The 18,394-nt window shown below is 45.8% G+C and overlaps 1 protein-coding gene across 1 annotated transcript in view; it reads left to right on the top strand.

Annotated features, from left to right (window-relative positions):
* acsf2 (acyl-CoA synthetase family member 2) overlaps positions 1 to 18,394 on the top strand; it is a 79,443-nt gene that overhangs the window by 58,178 nt on the left and 2,871 nt on the right. Inside the window, exons 11-14 of the mRNA XM_033044459.1 lie at positions 4,518 to 4,669; positions 8,219 to 8,360; positions 11,408 to 11,518; positions 12,761 to 12,829. Of these exons, the coding sequence (XP_032900350.1) occupies positions 4,518 to 4,669; positions 8,219 to 8,360; positions 11,408 to 11,518; positions 12,761 to 12,829 (474 nt within the window). The remainder of the gene's footprint in view (positions 1 to 4,517; positions 4,670 to 8,218; positions 8,361 to 11,407; positions 11,519 to 12,760; positions 12,830 to 18,394) is intronic.

Raw genomic sequence — 18,394 nt, 5'->3', positions numbered from 1 at the left:
CCGACTTTTGGTCCCACGCCGGCCAGAACACCACGGCCGGGCGGGAGACTATTCAGAATGGGGCCGTCGACTTTTGACAAGCCGAAAACGGCAGGAGGCGGGGTGGAACGACGTTCCCCCGTAGCGACAATTTAAACCCAGGACCTACAGGTAAGAGCTGCGGTCTTTTTGTGTTTTCCCATGCTGATTACAGGTGGAGAAACCAACGGGCTGCGACAATGCTGGTGGGCTAGCAGCGGCCAGCGGCATTTGAATCACCTATAATGGGATCAGTTGTGCCCGATGTCGCCTCCGCACCAGCCAGATCCTCTCCGCGGCCGGGCGGTAAGGCAAGACAAAAAACCATCAAAGTCGTGGACTCAGAGGAGTCCGACTTTGAGCAGCCGCGGGCGGCCAGCGACCGTGAGCGCTGGAGCCGGATGGAGCGGTGTGTGGAGCATTTGCTCCAACGTGACAGGCTCTGGGAGATGGAGTCGGGTCACAGTGGGCCCTATGGCAAACCCACAGCAGTACCTCTTGAAGGGCTGCACAGTGCTTCTACCTCATTAGAGGGGAGCACTGCGGGTCAGTTCTGGGCAGATCTGGAAGAGGGGTTCGCAGAAGAAAAGTCAAGTGTGCAGGGGGTGCAGGAACAAGAACACCTACTGGACATGGTGTCCAACTTCATATAGCCAGACCAGACTGGCCAAAAATGGAGCAAAAGCTAGCTGCCAGTATAGACTATATGTCTCTAAACCAGCTACAAGAACAGGCTGTACTGGACACCACATCAAGACACCGATACTACTATTTGGAGGCAACCTATCGAAGCAAGTCAAGGAGCTCGATGAGGAAGCAAAAACCCTGGGACTAATAAAAGGGACTCCATCAAAAACCCACTACAGCCATAGACAGCACCCCTACGCACCCACCAGTAGAGCAAGACCGACTGGTGAAAGCTCGCAGGCCCGGCACACAAAACATGAGTCTTTTTTTAGGCCATGGCCCAGGCCGGCCTTCCTGGAAAATACGCGGACCTCCAATGTCAACCAAACCACAAATCCAGACACCAGCGCATCAACATCAGCGAAGAACTTACAAAAAGAAGTAAACCTGCCACTGGTAACTATGGAGGTAGGTGGGTCTGGTTCCCTACAAAATACAGGGAGCATGGAGGTTGGGGGGGAGAATACACTCCTTTCTGAATGCATGGAGCAAAGGTGTAATTGAAAAAACCCAACACGAACCACTAGAATTCGTGTCCAATATTTTTACCAAAAACAAAAAGATGGTGGTTGTCGCATCATCATAGATCTGACCAAATTGAATACATTTGTACAATATATTCATTTCAAAATGGAAACCTTTGTTACTGCTAAACAATTAATTTCCAAAGGTTACTTCATGGCCAGCATCGATTTAAAAGATGCTTACTATTCAGTGCCTGTACGAGGTGACCACAGATGTTACTTAAAATTCAACTGGATGGGACAGCTCTGGCAGTATACAGCACTGCCAAATGGGTTATCATCAGCCCCAGGCTGTTCACAAAAATTTTGGAACCAGCCCTAGCGTTTCTACGGAAACAAAAACACATGGTCATGGCATATCTAGATGACATAATTATTGTGGGCAAAACTTTGGAATTGGCCAAACAAACTGTAACAGCCACAAAACAGTTATTTGAAACTGGGGTTTATTATCCATCCAGTTAAATCTAAATTAACACCTTCCACTACTATGGACTATTTGGGGTTCACAATTGACTCAGTTCACATGTCGGTGACTTTGCCAAAGGGAAAGGCTAGAGACTTAATAGAGGCTTGCAATAACCTCATTGACATCAGTAACCGTCCATCAGATTGGTAGCAAAAGTAATTGACAAAATGGTGGCTGCTTTTCCAGCCACACAATTTGGACCTTTACATTACCAAAATTTACAGAGAGCAAAAATACAAGCACTCAAAATCAATGCTGGTCATTTTGACAGACCAATGCAGCTACCAATCAAAGCTATAATGGAACCAAAATGGTGGATAGATAACATTTGGCTTTGTTTCAATCCAATCATTGTCAGTAACCCTTATATGGTGCTACAAACTGATGCCAGTGCACTTGGTTGGGGTGCCACCAATTCCATCTCCAGTTGTGGAGGTAGATGGACTGCTCAGGAGGCATCATTATTACTAACACTGGGCATAAACTACCTGGAAATGTTGGGTGCATTCTATGGCCTAAAGTCATATTGTACTGGGTCATATCACCAGCATGTTAGACTACAGATTGACAATACCACCGTGGTAGCATATATCAACCACATGGGTGGAAACAAATCGACATCATGTGACAATCTGGCTAATACAATTTGGCAGTGGTGTATCCAGAGAGATATTTGGATATCAGCGACTTACCTACCAGGTAAACTAAATTTAGTGGCAGACACCAGGTCACGCAAATTTAATGAAAACACCGAATGGATGTTGAATAAAAAGTATTTGCTGATATTACAGCACGATATGGAACACCAGATATCGATCTATTCGCATCCAGGCTTAATCACCAGTTATCAAATTATGTTTCATGGGAACCAGACCCTGGGGCAGCGGCGACAGATGCATTTTCGCTGCATTGGGGGGGAAATTGTTTATTTATGCATTCCCTCCTTTCTGCCTCATCAGTCGGGTATTAAGGAAAATACAGCAGGACTCTGCGAATGGTATTTTGGTAGTACCCGATTGGCCTACTCAACCATTGTTCCCAGTGATAATGAACATGGTATTAGAACCATGTATCACCATCCCGAATAGACCAGACTTGTTGGTTCATCCCGTAACAAGGGATAGCCACCCATGCCATAACTATTTGAATTTATTAATTTGTAGAGTTTAAAAATACCTCTACTACAGCTGGGACTGACGGACCGAACAGTGAACATGATTTCGGCGGCCCAAAGACGGTCCTCAAAAAAAAAAAAAAAAAAAAAAAAAAAGTATCTGGTCTATATCAGGAAGTGGGAGATGTATTGTAAAAAAACAGCATCACCTACAGAGATATGAACATCCCGTCTGTTCTGGAATACCTGGCAGGCCTCCATTATGATGAGGGGCTCAGTTATAGTGCCATCAACTGCACCAGAAGTGCCTTATCGACTTATCTATGGCAAGGAACAGAGTGTCACTCTGTTGGAACTCACCCACTGGTAACAAAACTTATGAGGGGAATTTTTAATACCAATCCCCCAAGAACCAGGTACTCCCAAATATGGGATGCGAGTATTGTCCTGAAGATGCTCAGGAATTGGTCTCCAGCAACAGCTCTGTCCCTACATAGACTGACATTAAAAACAGTCATGCTAATGGCATTGGTCACGGCACAAAGGGTACAGTCATTACATAAATTAAGACTGGACAACATGACTTCTTCATCTAAAAACGTTACGTTTCATATTTATGAATTAGTGAAACAGAACAGACAGGGATCAGCGGGCCTCAATATCGAATTTAAGTCTTACCTAACAGATGATCGTCTCTGTATAGTAAAACATTTGTCGTTATATATGGAGAAAACGAAAATCATCAGAGGCAATGAGAAGGCACGTTTAGTCAGCCATAAGCAACCACACAAAAAAGTGTCGGTCCAGACCATCTCAAGATGGCTGAAACAGGTTCTAACACAGGCTGGGGTGGATACTAATATTTTAAATCTCATTCCACCAGGGCTGCAGCTACATCGGCAGCTATGCAGTTGGATGTACCAATGGACCAAACCCTCAAGGCAGCAGGATGGTCAGGGGGAAAAACATTCCAACTATTTTATCATAAACCAGTCATTAAACCTGGAACATTTGCAGAAACATTTTAAGTTCTGTCATTTAATTACCCCATAAATAGGGGTTATAATTTGTGTTAATAAATTCATGGATTTCAATGTCGGATTCATGTCTAAAATATGTTGACACAATTCCTCCTACAGTCATCAAGGCAGATGTGATGCATGGACTCGTTTCCACGGCATGAAATCACAGAGCTTTAAAATCTTCGCGTAGTCACTCACATGACTCCGAAGTAAAATAGTAAGATTAAACGAGAATTTACCAGTTTGAAGTTTGATCGTTATTTTATGAGGAGTAACGTTGAGGGATTGCGTGCCCTCCGCTCCCACCCTTGATCATATACTTAACTGGTATCTCTTCTCTAATCTTACTATGTTTAGTCATTACAGTTATCTGTGATTTCACACCGCTGCTTTGAAGAATGACACGCATGCGTCCTGGCGGGGTTCTTCACGTAATCCCTCAACGTTACTCCTCATAAAATAACGATCAAACTTCAAATTGGTAAGTTCTCGTTTAATCTTACTATTAACCTTCACTTGCTGGGATCACTGCCAGAGGGTTGGCAGCACTGGCCTTGAGTATTGCAGAAAAAACTGCTCCAAGAAACACATTTAATGACTACTAGTTTATTAAAGGGAGTCAGTGGGATATTGCTCACCGAGTCATGTATCCTGTCATTAAGGCTTTGCAATCTGTGTTATAGGCTAAAGTTGTGCATCCCCAAACTGAGGAAATCCTTCCCTTGAACACGGCTGGGGAGCTGTGGATCCGTGGGCACAATGTAATGTTGGGATACTGGAATGACCCAGAGAAAACAAAGGAATGTATCACTCCACAGGGCTGGTATAAAACAGGGTGAGTGGACTCTGCCTGGCACAAAATAGGTTTAAATTCCCTGGATAACTATATAACTATTCACCTACAATGATAGTGACATCAGACAAGTGTTGGGCATTAAGTCTCCATGCACTGAGAACTAAAACAGCCTCAGTTCTGTCCTGCCTTGTATTTAAGAACCAAGTGCTTGGCATAGGCTATCTTGTCCCAATGAATGTCATTTCAGCCAAGTGTAAACAACAGGAATTTGATAAGCAGGAGAATTTGTATTGGGAGAACTTCATTTTGAAAGAGTTTTGTTCTATGAATTATAGCTCACTTATAGTTAAGGATAGGGACAGAGAGACAATATACATTAGGTGCAGGAGTAGGCTATTTGCCCTTCGAGCCAGCACCGCTATTCAATGTGATCATGGCTGATCATCGCCAATCAGTCTCAACCCGAAATGTCACCTATTCCGCTCTATGATCGTTGCTTTCGTCCGTCTGTCCGCTCGTTCACTCACCCTTGGATTAAGTAGCGCAGGATAAAGCTGAGAATTCACGCAGAGGATGGAAACTGGATACTGAAGAGTAGGGGAACTCCGTAGACTGGGTCTCTATTCCATGGAGCGAAGGAGGACGAGGGGAGATCTTATAGAGGTATACAAAAACATGAGACAAATAGATCAGGTAGATGCCCAGAGTCTTTTGCTCAGAGTAGGGGAATCGAGGACCAGAGGACATAGGTTCAAGGTGAAGGGGAAAAGATTTAATAGGAATCCGAGGGGTAACCATTTCACACAAAGGGTGGTGGGTGTCTGGAACAGGGTGCCAGAGGAGGTAGTTGATGCTGGGACTATCCCATTGTTTAAGAAACAGTTAGACAGGTACAGGTACACGTTTGAAGGGATATGGACCAAGCGCAGGCAAGTGGGACTAGTGTAGCTGGGACATTGTTGGCTGGTGTGGGCGAGTTGGGTCAAAGGCCCTGTTTCGACACTGTATCACTATGCCTCTATGACTCTACAGCCAGTCCCAGTTACAGTATGTGGGGTGGAGGAAGGGGTGCAGGATTGGCCTAGTGGCCTATTGAACCTGCCCTGCCATTGCGTGACATCATGGCTGATCCCCTCTAAACTTCACCGCCTCTTTACCCCTTCTCAGACCCCATGGATCCTTTATTTAAATTGTAAAAAGAGCAAGTGAATCCCTGCTTTACTCTGAACGATTACTTGGGTCCCTGATGGGAAGAAAGGTGTGAAAGTACAGATGTAGTGTCTTCTGCAGTTGCATGGAAAAGTGTCACGAGAAGGGAGCGATTGGTAGGGGCGGAAGAGCTGATTAGATGGGCATGGATGAAACAATCCCTTTGAAATCTTGCGAGAGGAGAGGAGGATGTCAGAAACATGTTGTAGCTGGCAGAAATTGCAAAGGATAAACTGTTGAATACAGAGGTTATGGGAAGGAAAGTAAAACCAGGGGAATTCTTGCTCCACCCACTTGCTCCACCCGGAGGAGACGCAGGCAGAGTGGAAATCACACAGTATAAGAAGAAAGGCACCTCATACGTCCATAGAAAGTCTTGTCATCAGAGGAAATATGATGGTGACGGAAAAACTGGGAGAGTGAAATGGAATCTTAACAGGAGGCCAGGAGAAAGGGCGGGAGACTTTAGGTTTTAATTTGCCTATTTGTCACTTGCCTATCCACCAAGGTGGAGACAAAGAGATCCAAGAGGGGAAGAGAAGTTTCAATAATATTCCACGACCAAACACTTCTTCCACTCCATGTTCAACGCTTCAAATGGACCATTTCTTCAGTGACTCCCTGGTCTGCTACAAAACACGCCACTTTTTATGGTGCATTTCCATGGAGTATTGTGCTAGGTTGTAGGTGTCACCTTTGGGAGAGTTACAAAGGCATCGGAGAGGCTGCAGAAGAAATTTACCAACATTAATTAATTGGACTGAAATTGCCAACAGAAAGTGATTTATTTCCTGTGATTTACTGAAGCACTCAAGAGAACGGGCCTTTTACTTAACATCCTCAAAGTTACAGTTCTCTGCCAACCTGCCCCCACTGTACAACACCAATATCCAGCAATAAAGGCACATGATGTAAGTTCTGTGGACAGACTAGTGGAAGCTGGGACTGTTTGCCTTGGAAAAGAGGGAGGCTGTATGGGGAACTGATCAAAAGATTTTGAGTCATTAAGAGAATAAATTGCAGATTGTCAAAAAATGTTATATATACGGAGGGGTCAGAACCGTGGAACACCGAATGATGGTGATTAGCAAAAGAGCCAAATAAATTGATGTTTTCCTACAGTGAGCGGTTGGCGGAGGGAATGCTCCATCAGGAGCTGCAATGAACCCTGATTCAGAAAAGAGCTAGAAATTGATTTGAGAAGAGAAAGAATTTGGAGGGTCGTGGGCAGAGGGGAGGGTGCAGTTGTATTGTTCTTGCACAAAGCTGATCCTGATTAGATGGTCAAATGTCCTTCTTAACAAGAACCCAGGTGACAAGAACCCAGGGCCTACAAGGATCCAGAATCCAGAAGTTGTTTCAAAGTTCCCTGAGGCTTAGTAATATCCAAATATTCCCAGATTCTTTGGGTTAAACCCAGGGAAATCCCAGGTAGGTTCTGTCCACGATCCTCCTTCTCCATTTTGGTAGGTGTTTAGCCATTGCACATGGATGGTATTAGTTCCAAGTTACCGTCCATCAGTCCAAGATTCACAATCCAGGCTTGTCTGAGGAATTGACATTGGACTGAAGTTACCAATAGGCAGTGATTTCCTCAGAAACAAGGAATGGCAAATGCTGGTTTACAAAAAAGGACACTAAGTGCTAGAGTAACACAGTGGGTCAGGTAGCATCTTTGGTGACCATGGATAGGTGACACCTCTTGTCAAGATCCTTCTTCAGTGATTGTCAGTCAGGTCCTGACCTGAAATGTGACCTATTCATGGTCTCGGGAGATGCTTCCTGACCCGCTGAGTTACTCCAGCACTTTGTGTCTTTTTTAGTGATTTCCTTGTGGCCATTGTTCACTCATTAACTGCAGCTTTAAAGGGGACTAGCCTTATATTTAACATCGACAGAGCGTAGGTCCTCTGCCAACCAGTCCCCAAAGTACCACATCAACATGCAATAATAAAGGTCCATGACAAGACACTGGAAAATATGGATCACGTGCACAGAGAAGGCAGACGTCAACGATGAATTCACCATTGCTTCCGGTGGTTGGTAGTCTTTGGCTGGTCTTGAAATTGGCGTTTGAAGATCAGGATCTCAGACTCAACACAAAATGCATGGCCAACCGAACCCTGCCCTCCTGTATGCTTATGGCATGGACATCCTACAGTCACCAAGTGCATGATTCTATGACTCTAACCCTGACCCTGGTAACCTACAGAACGTTGATAGGGATTGGAGGACTATGGCACAGACATTGTGGTCTGAAGGGCCTGTTTTCGTGACGTACTGTTCTATGTTTTAACTAACTATCATTTCTACTTACTGATGCCTCTCAGGTCAGAATTGGATGAATATAATGTTAATTCAATGGTTCTGCATTTTCAGCGATATTGCCTCACTTGACTCGTACGGATACTGTAGGATCGTAGGCCGAATTAAAGACATGGTCATCCGTGGAGGAGAGAACATTTACCCTGCGGAGGTGGAAACGTTTTTGCACACTCATCCCAAAGTTCAGGAGGTGCATGTAAGTCTCAGGAAGGTCAATTGATAAGTGTGTTTGTGTGGAGCATGCACAGCATCAGCTGCTCCACAGCTGGTCTCTGTAGCCCCCCAGATGTTACACAGGCATCAGAAAAGCAACTGCTAGTACATAGTTATGGATTAATGAATAACATTCTGCAGGGATTTAATACACTTAATAAACATTTAATGTTTAACTATCTTGATTGAATTCTTTGATGAGAAAGGTAGAGTGAATGAGAACAGTGCAGATGCTGATGTCAATACAGACTTTATAATGGCAGTCAGACTAAAGAAAAGTAATGCGGACTTTGCATAATGGAGGTTCAGGAACAGAACGTTTGAGCTCCTGATCATCAAACAACCTTATCAAGGACAGCCAAAGAAGAAAGCAACCACTGGAGGCGATGAATTGTTGGCTGCTTTCTCTGTTCACGTGGGCTCTGTAGAGGTAAGGAATACAATGACAGGAAAGCAATTATAAAATTTATACCAGGAGTAGGGTCTCATCTGGCGTTTGTGTCCAGTTCTCGAGTAATTTAAGATTTAATTGTTTTGAATCTCGGAGATGGTGTAAAGGGGATCTAGAAGAATGGTACCTGGAATGACAACACGTGACGAGATTTGTGAAACTTAAGTGTTCTCATTTGATAAAAGATCAAAGAAATGATAGATTTTCTTATAGTTAGTACAGAATAGTTAGTACAGAATAACTACTTTCTATTGCAGGATATCAACAGCTGGAGAACACAGATCGAAGGCAAAAGAGCCAGAGAGGAAACAAAGCCTTTTTACGCAGCATGTTACGACCTGGTGGTTTGAAGAACCAGTCGTAACATTCCAAGGAAATTAGATTAACTCTTGATGATTAAAATTATTAACCATCATGGAAGGCTGATCCAGAAGATTAAGATACATGGATCCATGGTGACTTGGTAGATTAGCTTTAAAATTAGCTTGAAGAGAGAGGATAGTGATGGAGGGGTATTATTTTGACTGGAGATCTGTGATCAGTGATGTTCCACAGGAATCAGTACTGGGAACCCTGTTGATTTTTATATAAATCAGGCGCAGATTTAGATGGGCTGATTGGTAAGTTTGCAGAATTGGTGGAGGTGAGGATTGTAGAGAAGGCTGTCAAAGGATACAGGAAGACAGAGATCAGTTACAGATGTGGATGGAGAAATGGCAAATTTAGTTTAATCCAAAAAAGTGTGAGGTGTAACACTTTGGGAGGTCAAATAAAAGGGGTAAGTGTACGCTTAAGAACATTGATGTATAGAGAGATCTTGTGGTCCGTCAATAGCTCTCTGAAAGCACCAACATAAATAAATAGTGCGGTAAAGAAGGCGTACAGCATGCTTTCCTTCATTGGTTGGGCATTGAGTATATGAGTCAGGAACTCATGTTGCAACTTTATAAAACTTTGATTCAGCGTATTTGGAGCATTGTGTGTAGTTCTGGTAGCCCTATTACAGGAAGAATGTGGAGGCTTTGGAGAGGGTGCAGAAGGGGTTCACCAGGATGCTGCCTGGATTAGAGAGTAGTAGCAGAGGTTGGACAAACTTAGATTGTTTTCTCTGGAGTGTTGGATGCTGAGGGGAGACCTGATAGAAATTTATAAAATTATAGGGCATAATTAGGGTAGGTAGTCAGAGACTTTTTCCAAGGGTAGAAATGTCAAATACTAGAGAGTGCAGCCCTACGGTGAGAGAAGGAAAGTTTAAAGATGATGTGCAGAGTGTGGTTGGTACCTGAAGCGTGCGATAGTGGAAGCAGACACAATAGTAGCATTTAGACAGGCACGTGAAGAGTCAAGTCAAGAGAGTTTATTGTCATGTGTCCCAGATAGGACAATGAAATTCTTGCTTGCTGCAGCACAACAGAATATTGTAAGCATAAATACAGAATAGTTCAGTTCAATTCAATATGCAAATAAATAAACAGATAAAGTGCAAAAGGCTGTTACAGTTCAGAGTCTGTTTGTTGGCGAGTTTAATAGCCTGATTGGCTGTGGGGAAGAAGCTGTTCCTGAACCTGGATGTACCAGTTTTCAGGCTCCTGTACTTTCACCCGATGGTAGCGGAGAGATGAGTGCGTGGCCAGGATGGTGTGGGTCCTTGATGATGTTGGCTGCCTTTTTGAGGCAGCGACTGCGATAGATCCCTTCGATGGTGGGAAGGTCAGAGCCGATGATGGACTGGGCAGTGGTCACAACTTTCTGCATTCTTTTCCACTCCTGGACGCTGAAGTTGCCGAACCAAGCCACGATGCAACCAGTCAGCATGCTCTCTATTGTGCACCTGTCGAAGTTCGAGAGAGTCCTCTTTGACATACCGACTCTCTGTAATCTTCTCAGGAAGTAGAGGCGCTGATGTGCTTTCTTTATATTTGCATTGGTGTGCTGCAAATGGGGTGATATGGATCATGTGCGATAGATGGAGTTAGTTTAATTTGGCATCATGTTCAACACGGACATTGTGGGCCAAAGGCCTGTGTTGTACTATAAATGTAGACCTATAGGGAAAGAACAGAGCAGTGGGATGATTCAGCAGCTTTATCAAAGAATTAGCACAGGAGAAGACCTCCAAGTTCAGCCTAACCAATGTTTTGTTGAGCTGCAACGTGACACTCCCACAGGCAAATAGGATTTGTATAGATAGGCATTACAGTCAGCATGAACAAGGTAGGCCAACAAGCTCCAACTAATTTCACTCAGATCTGGGTTAAAACTGGATTGGTATCGGTGGTGTCATTCTAACACTACAGCCAAGATGTGGTGTTATCACTATATAGAGGGAACATCACTATGCACCTTACTTGTCCTTCCCAGTAAGGGTGTGACAAAGCAGTAAATAGAGGCTTTACTGGAAGCTAACAATGGAAGATAGCCATTCTCTTGAGCCGATCGACCACTGAGGAGAAAGCTATGAAGGTGTGACAGGGTCGTGCACTTTGCAAACCACTTGATCTGACAGTTTGGTAAATTGGTTGGAGATCCACAGAGACCGCGACTGATTGATGGAGTCTATCTCTGCTTTCCGTTGGCAGGTGATTGGAGTTCATGATGACAAGATGGGTGAGGAGGTCTGTGCCTGTGTGAAAGTGCAGGATGGAATCGAGTGCACAGCTGAGGAGCTTAAGACCTTCTGCAAAGGAAAGGTACGTACGTTTGCAGACTCCCATACTCATACAGCAGTTGAAAATCTTAATGATGAAATCCCTGCTACATCTTTCACCACTGTGCATTCCTGATAGATATAGAGGACTATTAGGGTGCATTGTCAGAGATAGTTGATGCTTCTGTCAGCCTCGACAGGATGCAAAGGTTCAAAGGTATTTTATTGTCACGTGTACAAATTAAGGTACAGTGGAATTCGATTTACCATACAGTCATACCAATGGAGCACCAAGGTCGATCCCCAACTGGGACCGCCAGTTCCACGATGTTAAGTCCTACAGGCTCCCACGGTTAGAGCTCCCAAAGTCGATCCCCAGCAAGAGGCTGCCAGCTCCTCGATGTTAGGCCACAACTGTGGACGGAGATACGATACGGAAAAAAATTGAATCTCAAAGGATACAAACAATACAAAGGATACAAAAGGATACAAAGGACATTTATTATCACATACGCCAATTGGTGTAGTGAAATTTGACTTGCCATTGCAGCACACAAATAAAGATAAGACACAACATCAAGAATTTAACAGTAAATATAAAAACATCCCCCCACAATGGTTTCCCACTGTGAGGGAAGGCATCAATAGTCCAGTCCCGACAATCTCCATCGAGGTGAGAGATTAAAAAAAGTTTCCCCCAACCCAACCCCCCACATAAAACAAAGCTAAATAACACTAAAACATACATTTAACACTAAACAACAACAAAGGAAGAAAAGGATGAGACAGATTGATTGATTGCAGACATGGAGGCCAAGGCATTGGTAAACAATTGTTCAGGACTTTCCAGCCATATAAGTTGAATCAGGAGAACCCCAAGTTCCAGTATTTCCAACTAACATTTCTACCCAGTGAGGATTCCATTGGCTGTGGAGACTCAGGAAATTCACCCTTTCAAGTTCAGAAGCAACTTCCTTGTTCCTTGTAAAGGGAGATGCTATCTCTTTAAAAAGTCTCACAAATTTCAGAGGATTTGACGATCTAGGAACCTTGTGGTTAGGATGCTAAAAGGTTGACATTGGTCTGTATCTGAATAAAGGTCATGACTTTCAAATTGTGACACCTATTCTGTGGAGCAGCTGGACAGCAGCGAACAAGAGGAATTTGCCTGGTGTGGGGCGATTGTGTAGATGGCAAAGGCTGACATTCACTGCAGGGAAATTTCACCAAGGTTCCCACTTCAAACCAGTGTCTTTGAATTGTCTAATCTCTTTATCTCTCACAGATCTCCCACTTCAAGATCCCACGATACATTGTGTTTATAAAGGATTTCCCCATGACCGCCTCTGGGAAGGTATGCACAACAGGAATAATCCTGAAAAAGAACCAATAGTTTCCGACAGCTGAAAATGTTAAGGAATAATATGTATTTAAGTTGGAGATCCATTTTAAGAAACAAGAAACTGCAGACGCTGGTTTCCAAAGAAAGATACAAAGTGGCAGAGTAACTCAATGGGTCAGGCAGCATCTCCAGAGAACTTGGATAGGTGACGTTTCAGTTCTGGACACTTCCTCAGACTGATTGTGGTGGGTGGGCGGGGTTGTGGGAAGAGAGATGTGGCAGGACAAAGCCAAGCGAGTGATAGGAAGATAGGGGCTTTTTAGATAGGCTAGGTCTGGATAGTTTTTTTTCAGATATTTGGACATAGGCCAGAGATGAAAAGACAAAAGGTGTGAGATTGCAGGAAAAATGTTCCCAATGTTGCGGAGTCCAGAACCAGGGGTCATAATTTAAGATTAACTGGTAGGCCATTTAGGACTGAGATGAGCAAAAACGTTTTCACCCAGAGAGTTGTGAATTTGTGGAATTCTCTGCCGCAGAAGGCAGTGGAGGCCAATTCACTGGATGTTTTAAAGAGAGTTAGGGGAGATTTAACTCATGGCTAAAGGAATCAAGGCATATGGGGAAAAAGCATAAACGAGTACTGAATTTAGATCAGCCATGATCATATTGAATGGCAGTGCTGGCTTGACATAACAAATAAAGCACCATTGAACCATAGAGTGAATTCTGTGATATCCACCAATCCACCATAGAGTCATCGAGTCATAGAGTGATACAGTGTGGAAGCAGGCCCTTCGGCCCAACATGCCCATGCCGGCCGGCCAACATGTCCCAGCTACACTGGTCCCACCTGCCCGCGTTTGGTCCATATCATAGAAACATAGAAAATAGGTGCAGGGGGAGGCCATTCGGCCCTTCGAGTCAGTACCGCCATTCATTGTGATCATGACTGATCATCCACAATCAGTAACCCGTGCCTGCCTTCTCCCCTTGATTCCGCTAGCCCCAAGAACTCTATCTAACTCTCTTTTAAATTCATCCAGTGAATTGGCCTCCACTGCCTTCTGTGGCAGAGAATTCCACAAATTCACAACTCTCTGGGTGAAAACATTTTTTCTCATCTCAGGTTTAAATGGCCTCTCCTTTATCCCTCCAAACCTGTCCTATCTATGTGCCTGTCTAACTGTTTTTTAAATATTGGGATAGTCCCTGCCTCAACTACTTCCTCTGGCAGCTTATTCCATACACTCACCACCTTTTGTGTGAAAAAGTTACCCCTCAGATTCCTAATAAATATTTTCCCCTTCACCTTAAACCTGTGTCCTCTGGTCCTTGATTCACCTGCTCTGGGCAAGAGACTGTGCGTCTACCCGATCTATTCCTCTCATGATTTTATACACCTCTATAAGATCACCTCTCATCCTCCTGCGCTCCAAGGAATAGAGTCCCAGCCTACTCAACCTCTCCCTATAGCTCAGACCCTCTAGTCCTGACACCATCCTCGTAAAGCTTCCCTGTACCCTTTCCAGCTTGACAATATATTTCCGATAACATGGTGCCCAGAACTGAACACAATACTCTAAATGCGGCCTCACCAATGTCTTATACAACTGCAACCTGACCTTCCAACTTCTATACTCAATACTCTGACTGATGAAGGCCAATGTGCCAAAAGCCTTTTTGACCTCCCGATCTACCTACAACTCGACCTTCAAGGAACTTCTTCTTTCGTGTCCATCTTCCATGTTTCAAATGTTGACATCGCTGTCATCGTCCGTCCTGCAAAGGACGCAAGCTTCCGACGACAATCAGTGGGAGCCATCACTTGTTGCAATCGATGATGGTAGTAGCAGAATTATCTCGGGATACTTCTTTTCCAGCCCCGCGACGTGGAGGCTTCTGCTATGGGGCCTTCAAGGAACCATGCACCTGCAGTCCTAGATCCCTCTGCTCTACAACACTCCCCAGAGCCCTACAATTCTCTATGTAGATCCTGCCCATGTTAGACTTCCCAAAATGCAGCACCCCAGGTCAAGTAGCATCCGCAGAGTGGGAGACATTATTAAAATTCCAAGTCGATAGCCTTTCATCAAAACTGCCTGTGTCTGGTGGAAGTTGGAGAGGCCAGTTTCCAAAATTGTTGAAATGAATGTCTAGTTTTGAGGTCTGCAACATGCCTGGATGGAAGATGAGATGATGTTCTTCCAGCATGATTACGCTTTGTTGAAGCAGTGTAGGAGGCCTAGAACAGGGTGGCAAGACTGGGAATGGAAAGGAGAAATAAAGTGAGATCTGACAGGAAACTCTGGTTCACTCTGCAAATGAAGGTGCTCCACACATAGTCACTGGATCCAGATTTAGCCTCTCCAGTGTATGGTGTACACTGAACGCAGTGTACTAAATTAGTTCAAGTGGATCGCTGCTACTACCTGGTCCCTTCTCAGTCTCCCTCTGTCCTTCACCAGCAACCACCTCTATCCTATCCCTGGTCTACCTCCCCCTCTCTGCCACACCAATAGAAGCCCTCACAACCTTCTCAATGTTCTCAACAGCAGCTCCCAATCTGCTCGTCTCCCAAATGCCATCATCCTGTCATTCCACCATCTTCTGGGGCCTATACGATTTCCATTCCCCAGTGCTAGGGGATTGCGGGAAACCCCTTTCCATGTTACCTCATGTACGAGTGTGAAAGATCGGAGAGAGGGATGGGGAGGGGGAGAGAGGTGTGGGGGAGGGGAGGGAGGGATGGGGAGGGAGGGGAGGAGGGAGATGGGGTAGGGGAAGGAGGTGTAAGTGTGTGGAGGGAGGGGGAGATGGGTGGGGGAAGGGGGTGGGGGAGAGAGGGAAAGGGGTGGGAGAGGGAAGGGGGTGGGCAGCGGGGGGTGGGGGAGAGAGGGAAGGGGGTTGGGGACGGAAGGCGGGAGAGGGAAGGGGGTGGGAGGAGGAGGGGGAGGAGAGGGAGAGGGGTGAGGAGAGGGAGATGGAGAGAGGTGAGGAGAGGGGTGAGGAGAGGGAGATGGAGAGAGGGATGGGGAGGGGGAGAGAGGGATGGGGGAGGGGAGAGAGGTATGGGGGAGGGGGGGTGAGGGATGTGGTAGGGGAGGGAGCGGTAAGAGTGTGGAGGGAGGGGGAGAGGGGTGGGGGGAGAGAGGGGAAATAGTGGGGAGGGAGAGTGGAAGGGGGAGGGGTAGGGACAGTCCATCTGTTCCCCATTCCCTTTCACCCCCAATCCTCTTTCTCTATTCCCACACATGTGATGACGCGCTTCGACACAGGCTGCGGGTGGGGCGGGGGGTGCGGCATCACACTAACCACCTGGGTCTATTGGGTCTGTTCCTCCAAAGCACGGTTGTGGGGTGGGAATCTGGCTGGTGCTGGGGCTGGTGCAAAGGCATATGTAAATGATTCCATTCCGATTGGACATCTGTGAGCATTGGGCATTGTGACATCACACGATGGAACGAATCAAAAGGCAGAAAGGCAGCCGGATGGACGACGGACGGCAGGCGGCAGCCACAGACTTTTATATAACAACTAGACCAAGTGCAGACCCGTTGGGTCTGTTTACCCAATGGCGTTTGCGGGGGGGGGGGGGGGGGGGGCTGCGGCACCACACTCACATTAACCACCCCCCAAACACACCGGTGGGGACAGATTTTGGAGGGACAGATTTTGGAGGGATAGGAGAGCGGGGTAGGGGGTGAGAGAGGGGGATGGGGAGAGAGATGTGGGGGAGGGGGGGATGGGGAGTGAGGGGAGGAGGGAGGGAGGGGGAGAGGGGTGGGGGGAGAGAGGGGAAAGAGTGGGGAGGGAGAGTGGAGGGGGAAGGGGGAGAGGTGGAAGAGTGGGGAGGGAGGAGGAGAGGGGTAGGGGGAGTGATGGAAGAGGGACAGAGGGGTAGGAGGAAGGGGGCGGTTGGAGAGAGGGAAGGGGGTGGGGTAGAGAGGGAAGGGGGGTGGGGGAGAGGGATGGGTGGGAGAGGGAGAGGGGTGAGGAGAGGGAAACATAGAAATTAAGTGCAGGAGTAGGCCATTCGGCCCTTCGAGCCTGCACCACCATTCAATATGATAATGGCTGATCATCCAACTCAGTATCCTGTACCTGCCTTCTCTCCATACACCCTGATCCCTTTAGCCACAAGGGCCACATCTAACTCCCTCTTAAATATAGCCAATGAACTGGCCTCAACTACCTTCTGTTGCAGAGAATTCCAGAGATTCACCACTCTCTGTGTGAAAAATGTTTTTCTCATCTCTGTCCTAAAGGATTTCCCCCTTATCTTTAAACTGTGACCCCTTGTTCTGGACTTCCCCAACATCTGGAACAATCTTCCTGCATCTAGCCTTTCCAACCCCTTAAGAATTTTGTACGTTTCTATAAGATCCGCCCTCAATCTTCTAAATTCTAGCGAGTACAAGCCGAGTCTATCCAGTCTTTCTTCATATGAAAGTCCTGACATCCCAGGAATCAGTCTGGTGAACCTTCTCTGTACTCCCTCTATGGCAAGAATGTCTTTGGGCTTTGGGCATTGTGACATCACACGATGGAACGTTCACCAGGTGCTTGTGCTCCTGCAAAGGCATATGTAAATGGATCCATTCCGATTGGGCATATGTGAACATTGGGCATTGTGACATCACACGATGGAACGTTCAACAGGGGCTGGGGCTGGGGCTGCTTCTATGGGTGAGATGCCAGTTTTTTTTTTTATATGGGGGGGGAGAGGGATTTGATTAAAAATGTGTACATAAACACGACAAAATGTAATCAGGAGTTTCTATAAGATCCCCCCTCAATCTTCTAAAATCTAGCGAGTACAAGCCGAGTCTATCCAGTCTTTCTTCATATGAAAGTCCTGACATCCCAGGAATCAGTCTGGTGAACCTTCTCTGTACTCCCTCTATGGCATTCGGCCCTTCGAGCCTGCACCACCATTCAACATGATCATGGCTGATCATCCAACAGTATCCTGTACCTGCCTTCACTCCATACCCCCTGATCCCTTTAGCCACAAGGGCCACATCTAACTCCCTCTTAAATATAGCCAATGAACTGGCCTCAACTACCTTCTGTGCCAGTGAATTCCAGAGATTCACCACTCTCTGTGTGAAAAATGTTTTTCTCATCTCGGTCCTAAAAGATTTACCCCTTATCCTTAAACTGTGACCCCTTGTTCTGGACTTCCCCAACATCTGGAACAATCTTCCTGCATCTAGCCTGTCCAACCCCTTAAGAATTTTGTACGTTTCTATAAGATCCACCCTCAATCTTTAAATTCTAGCGAGTACAAGCCGAGTCTATCCAGTCTTTATTCATATGAAAGTACTGACATCCCAGGAATCAGTCTGGTGAACCTTCTCTGTACTCCCTCTATGGCAAGAATGTCTTTGAGCATCGGGCATTGTGACATCACACGATGGAACGTTCAGCAGGGGCTGGGGCTGGGGCTGCTTCTATGGGTGAGAAGCCAGTTTTTTTTTGAAATATTGGGGGGGGGGGGGGGGGGGGGGGGAGAAGGATTTGATTAAAAATGTGTACATAAACATGACGAAATGTAATCAAGGGTGGATACTT

This window comes from Amblyraja radiata, chromosome 26, assembly GCF_010909765.2.
Source record: "Amblyraja radiata isolate CabotCenter1 chromosome 26, sAmbRad1.1.pri, whole genome shotgun sequence".
In the NCBI taxonomy this organism is placed as follows: domain Eukaryota; kingdom Metazoa; phylum Chordata; class Chondrichthyes; order Rajiformes; family Rajidae; genus Amblyraja; species Amblyraja radiata.
The sequence above is the reverse complement of the archived record's forward strand: the minus strand, read 5'-3'. Positions and strand labels throughout refer to the sequence as shown.